This window comes from Lissotriton vulgaris, chromosome 3_1, assembly GCF_964263255.1.
Source record: "Lissotriton vulgaris chromosome 3_1, aLisVul1.2, whole genome shotgun sequence".
Classification (NCBI taxonomy): Eukaryota; Metazoa; Chordata; class Amphibia; order Caudata; family Salamandridae; genus Lissotriton; species Lissotriton vulgaris.
In genome coordinates this window covers 700,579,710-700,592,131 of record NC_141689.1, presented here as the reverse complement: position 1 = coordinate 700,592,131, position 12,422 = coordinate 700,579,710, and the positions used below count along the sequence as shown (strand labels likewise).

General features: G+C 45.9%; 1 protein-coding gene and 1 pseudogene across 3 annotated transcripts in view; both read left to right on the top strand.

Annotated features, from left to right (window-relative positions):
- Nucleotides 1-12,422, top strand: part of PJA2 (praja ring finger ubiquitin ligase 2) — a 201,481-nt gene that overhangs the window by 146,349 nt on the left and 42,710 nt on the right. For all 3 annotated transcript variants that reach the window (XM_086961006.1, XM_086961007.1, XM_086961005.1), the window contains one exon: nt 7,053-7,167. In XM_086961006.1, coding sequence (XP_086817132.1) covers nt 7,053-7,167 — 115 coding nt within the window. The remainder of the gene's footprint in view (nt 1-7,052; nt 7,168-12,422) is intronic.
- LOC147726935 (actin-related protein 2/3 complex subunit 1A-A pseudogene) lies at nt 5,199-6,475 on the top strand (annotated as a pseudogene).

The following is a 12,422-nucleotide window of genomic DNA, read 5'->3' as shown; positions in this document are numbered from 1 at the left end:
GAACAGCCTACTACTGGTTGTAGCACACCTAAGCAAGATGGGCTGCCCAGTGTAGCCATATCGAGAACTGGATTATGTCCAGGCCAATAGCAAAGGAGAGAGTAGACTCCATGACCACTTTTGCCATTATTCTATTCCTATGAACGAGGCCCAATCATCCCTGTCACCAGAAACTATCTGGACTTGCCTTGGAGAACAACTCAATCTTTCACAATGGAATACATTTCCTTCACCAAATGGAATGACCAAGCTAGTGGCTCTCGCCACAACTATTTCAACTCTATCTGTTTAGGAAAGTGTCCCTTTTTTGAATGGTTACCCACACTTTTTGCCTGACACATGATGAACATTTGACGTGGTGTGCCCTGGGTTCCTGCCAATCACGTTCCCAGGGCCTGTTGTCTTTCCCAAAGCTGTACCTCTGTACTCACAATTGTCACATCTCTGGCCACAGGTAAGCCTCTTGTAAAAGGTACCATGGGTACCAAGGACACTGTGACCAGGGAAGCCCTCTAAGGGCTGCAGCACCTATTGTGCCACCCTTAGGAGCGCTGGACCTTAACACCTAAACACTGCCATTGTAGGCCCCGTGTTTTGGTGCAGAGAGAATTGAAGAGTCGACATGGCACACATCCCTGTGTGTCATGCCTGCAACCCACGTCATTGGGGCCTAGGTAAGTCACCCTTCTAGCAGAGTGCACTAGCCCCAGGTGAGGGTAGAGTGGCATGAGCCCTGTACCCCAATAGTGTCTGATTCAATTTGTAGACATTGTTAGAGTAGGAAAGCCATAAAGAGTCTGTAGTCTGGGAGTTTGTCATTACGAACGAAACAGCTCCATAATGGCTTTACTAAAACCTGGGAAGTTTGGTAGCAAACTTCTCAGCACATTACACACACACTTATGTCAGTGCGGGATATAATGTAAGATGCACACAGATGGCATCTTAGAGATTCCCCCTGAAAAGCGATCAGACCTGGTATGGTTCCTGAATGTCTGCCCATCATTTGCCACCACCAGACAGGTTTCTGGACCCCTGTGTAGAAAGCCTCCGCTTTCTGGGTCCAGAAACAAAGCGCATCCTGTCATGCTTCCTCCTCCAGGATGGGTTGGGTCCACGAAAGGGGAAGCTTCAAAGGCCTGCCGCCTTTCTGAGCTGACCTTGCCTTTCACTGACCCAGCAACAAGCCCCCATCGGCTCTGACCCCCACTCGAGGCGGGAGAATCAGCGGGAAAAGCAAGCTAGGAGGAGGGGTGTGCCTGACTTTTGCCGACCCTGCCCCTCAGGTGGAGACCGGGAAGTGAAGCACTCATCCCCTTCTCCTCCATTTTGGAGATGAGGGGACCCATCCAATCAGTAAGAGGTTCATACTCGCCTCCCACAGGAGAGTGGTATAATAGGGGCTGTACTCACCCCAAGGAAGGGACCCATTGGTCCAGACCTATTTAGGGGCAACCCTGAACCTTGCCTCCTCAGATTCGAGAAAGAAAGAAGAAACGAAGAGCTGTGCTGACCCAGGAAGAAGACACCTAGTGCATTGACCCCAGCCCTACTGGCCTGTCCCTACTCTGACCTGCCTACAGTGGAAAAAACCTATGGGCTCAGGGGCGCTGCCACGCCCCTGAGTCCATAGGACCTGCCCTGCACTCACATTACAGACTCTGTCTCCTGTGAGCTCTGGGTTTGCTCAACAAGGACTCCAAGACCAGATCCGGGACCCAGGCGACTCCGCAATGCTACACAACTCTGCACCAGATGCCCACGGCCTGAGTGGCCCAACACCACGAGGGGGTCTCCCAGCGATCCTGACTTGGTGATCCATCCCTGACCTACCTCAATCTTCAAGACTAAGCCTGCACCTGAAGGGTCCCCCCGACCGCAACCACAGCTGGTAAGAAAACTCTACGCCAGAAGACACCCCTGCACCTGGCGGCCCACGGCCTTGGGAGGCCCAACCGACGGTGTTGGGTATCCCCCCAAGAATGCAGTTTACCTCTCCAGCTGGTGGTTGCCTTCAGGAAGTCTCCCTGCCCGAGCCTGCAGCCTCTTTGCCGACCTCCTTTGAAATCCATAGGGTCCACATAGGGTCCCCAACTTCTCTTTGGCACACTACACCTGTTCACCCCTGTGCCGCTGGTGGTGCAGCTGCTGTGCTGTTTGTTGGCCCCTGCAGTGCTGACCTTAACTGCAGGAGCTTTGCTCCCACACCTTAGTGGCCTGCTCCTAAGCAGTCCCTGACCGAAGGCCCCCCTAGCCCCATTGGCTAATGTTGGGACGCTGCCCCAGTGCCTGCTGGTGGTGCAATTTGAGTGCCTCCTTAGACCGTAGGGAACCTTGGTTCTAACTGTCAAAACTCCCACTTTTAAGTTGTTTACTTACCTGAGAAATTGCTTACACTTTTTCCCCATAGGAACCAATGTTGTGATGTTTTGTTCCTGAATATGTTGCATTAAGCTGAACTTTATATGAAAGGAAAAGTAACTAAACTGCAAACCTTAAATAGTCTTACTTACCTTGTATTGTGAGATTCCTGGTGTGGTATCTAGGTATGCCACCCCTAGTAGTCAATGTAATCCATAAGTAATCTAAAAATATCCCAAAAGTAAATACTGTGTTATTGAAACAGTTTCGAAAGCCAATTCAAACCTGTAACAACTGCAAATTCAACCACAACTGCACTTCCTTGTAAAGTCTTGCATTTGATAGAATATTTTACTTGCCTCTGCAAAGTCCTGCTTGGTTCTAAATATACCTTTTTTATACTTACTTAATTGGGCTGGAGTCAGTCTCTGAGTATGTGCTATCAGTCTTGAGTGAGTTAATACTATGAACGCTTAAAACACCCTCTGGGTAAGCCTAACTGCTCACACCGCCCACTCTACCACGAAGAGCTGTTGGTACTTACCTAACTTAGCCTTTGCTTTACCTCTGGGGACTTCCTGGACTCTGTGCACACTATACCGTACTGTGGTATATTATATACAGAGCCAGGTTCAAGTCTGCAGCACCTAATAGTAATGACAAAAAATGCTTTGATGAAATGATGGGGCACACATATGCAGAAGGGACGCAAAGGAAATGGTCGGCGATCAAGGAGTGTTAAGACATAAAGGTCCTCAATCTTTGAGCAATTTGTTTGATTCTTTAAGTGTTCCTTCCTTGCCTTCTGAATACCATGATCCATATTGTAACAGACAATGCATCTTCAATGCATTGTATATTGAAGTAAGACCGAACAAATGCTTCACTCTCATCAGAAGAGGCCCTGCAGCTGTGGGACTGCACGGTAAGCAACAATTATTAGCTAAAAGCAGAAAACTTACTGTATCTGCAGGACAGCTGACCAGTGGCTTTCAGCAGGTCTTTCTCGAATTAGACCGAATGAGAGCTGCACTTTGACCAGTCGTTGCAGCTGTTCAAAGGCTGAGTTTATACCTCCGATCTGTTCATGACCAGAGATAAGTGCCATCTCTTCTCCAGCAGGCATTACCAATGTGGGACTTAGGAAGAAGTTTTTGTTTTTTGATGAGCTGGTTCAACATCTTTGCATATGTTTTCCGGCCGGTTCTCCCGGTGCATAGTGTTCTCAGCAAAGCCAAGAAGGATCCATGCAAATTGATAGTGATCACTCCTAGCTGGCTAAAATCGTATCAGGACACTGATCGTCCGCATCTCTCAAATGCTTCTGCTGTTTTACTGAAGATCCACCTGGAGCTTCTATACAGGCAAGGGGGACAACAACTTTACCATGACCTGAAGTCCTTACACCTCATGGCCTGGCTCCCAATGACCTAGAGTTTGGTCATCTGGTCAGGGACTGTAGGTTTAAAAAAAATATATATTTTAAGCACTATACACTTTCAAGACATACAAGTCAAAATGGATAATATTCTGCATGTGGTGTGCTGGTGATACTCTAAATGAAATGGCAGTTTAGCCTCGTCATATATTGCCTTCTTTATTACATCTTGCCAAATCACTCCTCAGAGTCCATCTGGCTGCATTTTGCGAATAGATGATGTTCTCCATTTTTGTTTATATGGGGAGTGTAAAGCAATTTATGTAACTGTGTTTTCAAGTCTGTCATCCACTGAGACGGCAACCAGAACCTTGGGACCTCAACACTGTTCTTGAATGTATTAGAGCACATAATTTGAGCCTTTTCATATAGCGGAGTTGAAGTTTCTCTCCTGTTCATGAAGAGCGAGTGAGATGCTTGCACTGTCAAGGAACCTCTCCCCCATTATTACTCAAAGGATTAGGTGTTTTTGCATCCAAATCCTTTTGTTAAGGCCCATCTACCTGCATAATCAGTAAGCCAGACATTTTCAGTTCCTTCTTTATGACCCCCATTTCCAATGGCCAGAAGTCCCAGCACTCTCTGGATGTACGCTGGGGCCTCTGATTTTTCTCAGCAAAGTAAAGATCTAAGATCAACTGACCATATATTTGTGTCCATCTAGCCTGGAAGGGACTGTCGCCTCTCTAAACGAGGACTCGAGAAATGGCTCTCAACACAATCCTGTTAGGTCACAAAAAGAAAAGGTGAATGTGCCTCTAACAAGAAAAGTGATGGCGCACTCAATGAAAGGCATTTGTCAATGACTGCCTTGTGTATGCATGTCCGCCTCTGCACAATGTCTGCGCAGCTGCAACTGAAATAACATGCATACATTCACCAAGCACTACTGCCTCACTACAGATGCAGCAGCAGATTCTTCGGTTGGATAAGCAGGTCTTTGCAACCTCCTTAGATAAGTTGAGCCTGCATCGTAATGTATTGCAGGCTGTTAACTATTCTAATTCAAGCATGTGGATCTGTCATAGATCCGATGCTAGAGAAGAAACAAGTTACTTACCTGTATCATTAGTTCTCTAACTTTGGTATTGTTCATAGACTCACATGCCACCCACATTCCTTGCTCTATTAGAGGCCCACTGGTTGCTGCCGATCTTGTGGTTGGAAAATCTGAGCTATGGTGACCTCTAGCGAAAGTTGAAGTGCTGGTGCAGTCAGCTGATTTGCTGGAGTTTTTATGCTTTTCAGTAACATGAGCAAACTAATTAACAGACAATGTTGTTAGACCTCTGGCCATTGAAACAGTTGTTATTTCTATTTATCACTGCCTCCCTCCCGCCCCCGCCCGGAACGAATTTGCGTCGACTGACAAGAGTCTGCGAATTCAGGTCCACAGCCGCTACTCCTGCCGCAGCCTTCTCCCTTCTGAAAACCCTAAGCAAGTTCATCGCCCACCATGTTCCTGCATACGTTTTTACTGGAGCCAATCACCTGCCATGCCTGGAACAAGTATCACACTCAGATTGCCATCAGTCCCAACAATCACGAAGTTCACATCTATAAGAAGAGTACAAACCAGTGGGTGAAGGCTCATGGGCTAAATAATGGCCACATTACAGCAATTGACTGGGCGCCCAAAAGTGAAAGAATTGTGACATGTGGATCAGACCTGACCGCCTATGTCTGGAGTCAAAAAGATGGCATGTGGAAGCCGGCCTTGGTGATTCTGAGAATAAACTGTGCTGCTACCTTTGTGCCATGGTCACCTCTGGAAAACAAGTTTGCCGTTGGCAGTGGGGCCAGACTTATATCTGTGTGCTACTTTGAGTCAGAAAATGATTGGGTGGTGAGCAAACACATTAAGAAGCCCATTCGTTCCACTGTGCTTAGTTTAGACTGGCATCCCAACAACGTTTTGCTGGCAGCTGGATCCTGTGATTTCAAAAGCTGGGTTTTTTCTGCTTACATTAAAGAAGTGGATGAAAAGCCAGCCAGCACACCATGGGGATCAAACCTGCCTTTTGGCCAGTTGATGACAGAGTTTGGAGGTGCCGGAAGTGGAGGATGGGTGCATAGTGTCAGTTTCTCTGCCAGCGGAAACCGCCTTGCATGGGTCAGCCATGACAGCACCCTGTCTGTTGCTGATGCTTCAAAAAATATTATCCTTTCACAGTTGAAGACGGAGTACCTCCCTCTCCTGAGTGTGACATTTATCCCCGAGAACAGCGTGATGGCAGCTGGCCATGACTGCTGCCCTATGCTGTTCAGCTGTGATGGTCATGGCTCACTAACCTTCATTTCCAAGCTAGACATTCCAAAAACAGAGCATTCTGCTAAACATTTCTGCGATTGAGCGTTTCAGAAATATGGACAAGAGGGCCACAACTGAGGACCACAGCACGAACCTGTAGACATTGCATCAAAACAGCATCACCCAAGTGTCCATCTTTGAAGGCGATAAAAGGGATTGTCAGAAGTTCTGTACAACCGGAATTGATGGGGCAGTGACTATCTGGGACTTTAAGAACCTTGAGTCCACCATCCAGGTGCTACAGATCATGTGAAGAGTAAATTGTGGTATCTAGCAAGACAAGACACTCATAAAAAATGTACTTCTTGCACTGCATCCTATTGGGAGGGGATTAATGAAACCGAGAATCCTCTTTTTTTGCCCATGCTATAAGAATCTTAGACAGCAATGGCTCATTCAATTATGTAGAAATTTGGCACTCAAGCAGAATCATCAGGCACCCAGGATCTTAAAATGTGATACTTCCCAGCCAGTTGTATTCTCTGTTTCTTGTTATTTATATACCATGTGGCGGAGGCGCTGCTCATTTATTAACAACTACTCCCGTGGCCAAGGTTCTGTCTAGTTCTGCCTGTTGTGTGATATTCGTGCTCTGATTGTACAGTATTTTTTTTTAACATGTACATATCCTTTTTACCTTTTTAAACCTCTTTTTATCTTTCTAGTTTTTATGAAATGTAACCTGTATATTTTTGTAATCAAGGGAGTTGCATGATGCTTTTATTGTGTGTATTTTGTACTCAGCATCTTTTTAAGGTCTTTGACCGAAAATAAAGATTACTTGACTTGACTTGCTATTTATACTATGAGGGATCCCCAGCCAAGTCAAGTAGGTTAATGTATGAAAGATACAATGCTGAAGAATTTAGCAAAATTTAATAGTGAAACAGAGATGTTGTATGTCGTTTTGTGTTGAACTTTATTATAACTTTTTTTTTCCAGACTGCTCTGGCACATTTAGAATCCCTGTCAGTTGATGTTGAACAAGCCCACCCTCCAGCCAGTAAAGAAAGCATTGATTGTCTCCCTCAGGTTATTATCACAGAGGACCACAATGGTAAGAGCAAAACAGATTTATAGTGAACAGATGTGCATGGAGTCCTTGTGTGTTTTCTTTTTTCTTTTATGCTGGGTTATGGAGGTAACATATTATACAATAAAACATGGCTATAAAAGCTACATCTTCCTTTTACTCACAGTTTTTACGTGGTGTAATATATTACTCCAATTAGTTGATCTTGCATGTGGAGCTTTAGTGAAAAGACCTCTCTCACCTAGCAATTTTATTTGGTTTTGACATCAGAATTTTTGCAGTGCAGATAAACCAAATTTCACACCCAGAAGATTTAAGCAAACACATGATGATGATGATGGACCGAGCCCTGAAACTTTTCAGATTCTCACCCCCAGCCACTATTCGATCTGGATTTAATCCATCATTGTTATTTAGCTCACTTCCCCACCCCAGTACAGACCCAGCCCTATGCAAATCAGTCTTGACCCTTTTCCTCATGGGAACAGTCCAGCCCAAACTGCCAAGCCAGGTCTTCCCTGGATCGTAAAGAAGCATCCTGGGATCAGATGTTCTAATCTTAACCAATCAGGCGATAGCACCCTCTAAAACACCCAAGAAAAGCTGAGTCCCGTCGGGTGTGAAGGAGTCTCCCTGAGCTCTGCTCATTTTTCTAATTTCAGATCTTGGCAAACTACTTGTACTTCTCCTACAGTGTCTGATACAGTGAAGAAAGCCCTTTTCAGACACTGTAAGACCTGCAAAACAGAAAAGGGTACACGCAGATGATCTGCATAAGAACTGTCTCTTCTGCCTCTACCGTAAACGTATGGTACAGGTGTGTAAAATGTGTTGCACTGTTTCCGCCAAAACCTTGAAGGACAAAGATGAGAGGCTTATTCTGTGGCTTCAGAAGTCAAAACTCAGAGATCATCTTCTGAGGAGGACAGTGAAGTAGTGTGGCTCGCTGGTTAGAGGCGGCAGACCCGAGAGCAGAGGACGGCCCGGGCCCGGGACCAGGGTTCGATTCCCGGCGCGGCAGGTTTCTGGACCAGGGTCAGCGGACTCGATAATTCTCTCGCCTCGGTGCCCACTCTGATCAGCGATCACACTCAGCAACTCTGGGCATTAGCTTGCCTCATCTTCACTAACGGCCCCACCAGACCGCCGGGGATGCCTGGTCTCACCCTGGAGATACCCATTAAGGGACCATCTCTCAGGGAAGCCAGGAAGGGTTTCGCAGCGGTCGAAGCGCCTTGGGACCCTACGGGTAAGTAGTGCGCTATATAAATGCCAATACATTTACATTTACATGACACCTCGGAAGGGTCTCACAAAAGATCCCGATCCCAGGACCAAGGGACCTCTGAAGAAAGCAGAATGGTCCTTAAGACGTCCCACCTCACAAAATCTCTGAAAAAGGAGAAACCCAAACTAATCTCAGAGGCAGCATCATCAGCACCCAGTACTCCATCTGCAGGGGCTGGGGATCGCCCACAAAATTCCTCTTCTTAACCGTTGATGTTCAAAACTTACCTCAAAGCCTCGTCAACAGCAATCTCGTTGACAAAGACCATCACCTCTGGTCGAGACCATCGACGGTGAAAACAAAGATGACTTAATCCATTGATGCCGCGATTCCGTAAAGGAGAATTTCATTGTCGACGAAGACTCCGTTTAAGACCGCATCGACAATAGCATCAACGTTGACACAATTGTTAACACAATCGGCAATGACCCCATCAGTGTATCAATGACGCCAAAAGCCTCAAGTCAATTGAATGCTTTGCCCATGACCATTAGAAGGATCATGAAAATGTCCTTGCGACCTGAGGTGATCTTCCCCAGCTAGGTTTAAGAGGAAGGTGAAATTCCAGAACCTCAGCCTCCCCTTGATGAATGGGAAGATTATCTAGCCCCCACTCCACCAAATCCAGCAGACTGTCCTCCGGAGGACATGGAAGGCTTTCACAACATAATACCCTGCACTGCCACATGATTTCACCCATTGATCTCAATCAAGCAGTCCGACTTCTTTCTATATGATTTCAAAGAGCAGTCAAGAAAATCAAGTCCGAGCCATCCCTATCATTGATTATATTTGGGGGAAGATATAAAAATACTGAAAAGCCAGGCACCGGTGGCAGCAGTACTGCCTCGTATTGATAAAAAATACAAGGCTCCAGAAGATTCTACCTCCTGCCTCACAGGACATCCCAAACAGGACTCAGAATCCTTCAACTCCTATGTTTATGCCACCAGATAAAGAGAGCAGGTTGTTAGACAACATAGGTAAGAGGTTCTCTGCCATGTCTGCCATCACAGTTTGTGTGGCCAATTCGCTAGCAGTCCTGGGCCACTTTGATAGGCAGATGTGCTCCGACATTGGGGACCTGATTGACTTAGTGCCTGAAGATAGAAAATCGGAGGCAATTAAAATACTACAAGAGGGTGAGCGCATGACAGCCGAATTCATAGACTGCGCAATGGATGTAGCATCCACTGGTTTTCATCAAATAGATGATGCAGAAGTCTTAAGGCGACAGGGCTGTCTAAAAGCAAACAAGTTCAGACCAGAAGTCCAGTCAAAAATTCCCAATATGGCCTACAATGGAGAGTCACTATTTGGGAAGCTCATAGATGATGCTTTATTGGGCATCGAAATAGACACAGACACATCTAGATCACTTAGTACGCTGTAATTCAGGAAAATGCCCTTTCAAGGGGCACGTGAAAGAGCTTTTTCAACCTGTAGAGAAGGATACCAGTGCTCCCAACAGTATCAGCCCTTTCACTTTGAATACAGAGCTCCTTATCAACAGTAGCCATATCGCCCACCACCCACGGCCACATATACAAAACAAGGACCACGACTGAAGAACTTTCCCCAGAGTTGTGGCACAGGTCATGAACCATGACCTAAAATGGGGACCGTCCACTTCCTCCAGTCCCGTGGGTGCAAACGTTACCAGTTATCTCCATCATTGGCGTCCGATCACCTCAGACAGATTGGAGAGGTGTTGTCCAGTGGCCAGGGCAGCTGACATCGAAGCACAGGGTTCACGGTTCGATCTCTGGCGGCAGCCCAGCTCAGCACCATGTGACTCTTGGCATTAGCTCACTTAATTTCCACGAAGGCCCCCAGCGCCTTGAGACCCGTAAGGGTGAGTAGTTCGCGCTTTACAAATGCGGATTTACATTTACATTTTTCATTTACATTGGTATTGGAACTTGTCATCTATGTCATACGTTGGAGTTTATCCGAAGACCACCCAACAATCCACAGCGGGGAGCACACCCCGCATCTTCACTTACTGAAGAAGGAAGCCCTCCTTATGCTTGCCAGGGCAGCATTTGAAAAAGTTCCTTTCACTCAGAAGGGTATGGGTTTTTACTTCTGTTTTTCTTAATCAAAAAAGAAATCAAGGAAATGGAGAGCCATTCTAGATCTTAGGAAGTTTTACAAATTGTTGCAGAAACCGTTATTCTGTATGTTCAGTGTCTGACATCCTGCATTTCCTAAACCAAGGAGATTTTATGACAACTCTGGACTTGCAGCATGCATACTTACCTATTCAGATACATCCTAAACAGAAATAGCTTTGTTTTACAGTAGTCGGTACCAGTTACCAGTTCAGAGTCCTCCCATTCGGCCTCAAGTCACCTTCCAGCATTTTTACCAAATCCTTTGCTCTGGTAGCAGTAACATGCTGAAAGCAATGTCATCTGGTATCTCCCTATCTGGAACAATGATTATGACTAATATATTTTCACTTACAGGTACTACCGCTATGTGTCTAAGCAGCTCTAGAGCAGAATGGGTCTATCCTCAACCTACTAAAGTTGGGTAGGAAAGGAGGGTAATATAAAGGGGATCCCAGGTCCTGACGAAATCAGTATAGACCAGTGAAGAGCTACATTGAAACCTGCTTAAACATGTTGACCGAGATGCAGTTAGGAGGGGCCGAAGGGCTACTAAAAATCCCAGTAACCACCATATTATATTGTTTTTCATCCTGAACGGGAAGTCAGGAATAAAGTATTTAGGTTGATATTCCAGAGCTAGTTTTAAATTCTACTTTCTACACTTATATATTTTTTCTATCCCTCTTTTTTTTTTATCCCTATAATTTTATGTTTGTATTGTCTGCCCTCTACCTTTTGCTCTAACCCAGGCGTTGGTCTGTGCGGGGGTGTTGTTTAACAATGCCTGTGATGAAGCATGCCACAAATTTGTGGGTGAGGGAAGTTTTCAAACAAACAACGTATGCCACAGAACATAATAGCGGGATTGCAAATACTCCTACCTCTTTTTGTGTGTTTAGATGCATAGATATAGACAAAAAAACAGAGCTGCAGAACCCCTCTTGAAAGCCCAGGGCTGGATTTGCAACTCACAGTTTGCAGAGTCCAGCAGCTGAAACCGAGTGAAGGAAGTCTTTGATGTCCCTGAGACGTCAGAACAGGAGACATGGCAGCAAGCCCTTGGAGTCACTTGGTTCTGGGGATGTAGAGATTCAGGTCTAGTCCTTCGCACCACCAGGCAAGGGACAGCATGCAGCAGGGCTGTTACAATGAGGGCTTCGTGCAGGAAGGGAGGCAGGACCCCAGAGGAGAGAGATCCTACATACATGGCAAGCAGATAAGGGACAAGTAGTGGGGCATATTCTTTATAGAAAGCAGCGGTGAGGCCATTTAGGCCAGATGCTGTATCTGCAGGCGTAGCACTGATAACCCGGATTATTTTTTTGGGTGTGGAAGGCTCGTTCAGATATCTTCCGTGACTATAAAAGTTGGATTGAGTCAAGGTAGGTTGTAGGAACGGGGCCTTGGCGAGTTAGATACAGGGATGAGAAAAAATCCAAACATGAATTGTTGTACAGCCTCTGAACCAGCATGTATGTGTGACCAATCATCATCATGTATTTCAGTCATTTATTCACTCGCCCATGGCTTGTGAAGCAATTGGAAGAGAGACTTGCCCGGTCTGTTACCCTCCCTGGATCGTCTGGCTCGTGCTTTGCTACCGAGGTAGTGCATTTCACGCTGTGCAGCCTCCTCGTATTCAGATATCTTGCTCCGAATGGATGTAAGTTTATAAACATGTTGATTGTCAAAAAACATATGTTCCAATTCCCTGATTTCTTTCACTAGACTTGTAAGGTCGCCTCATAAGGCGCGGAGGAGGCCTGTCTACTTAGCGATGCATGCTCCTCTAATGACCACTTTGAAAGCTTCCCTAAGGGAAGATCTCAATGTTTTGGCATTATTGTGTTCAAAATATTCCACTACTGTTGCCC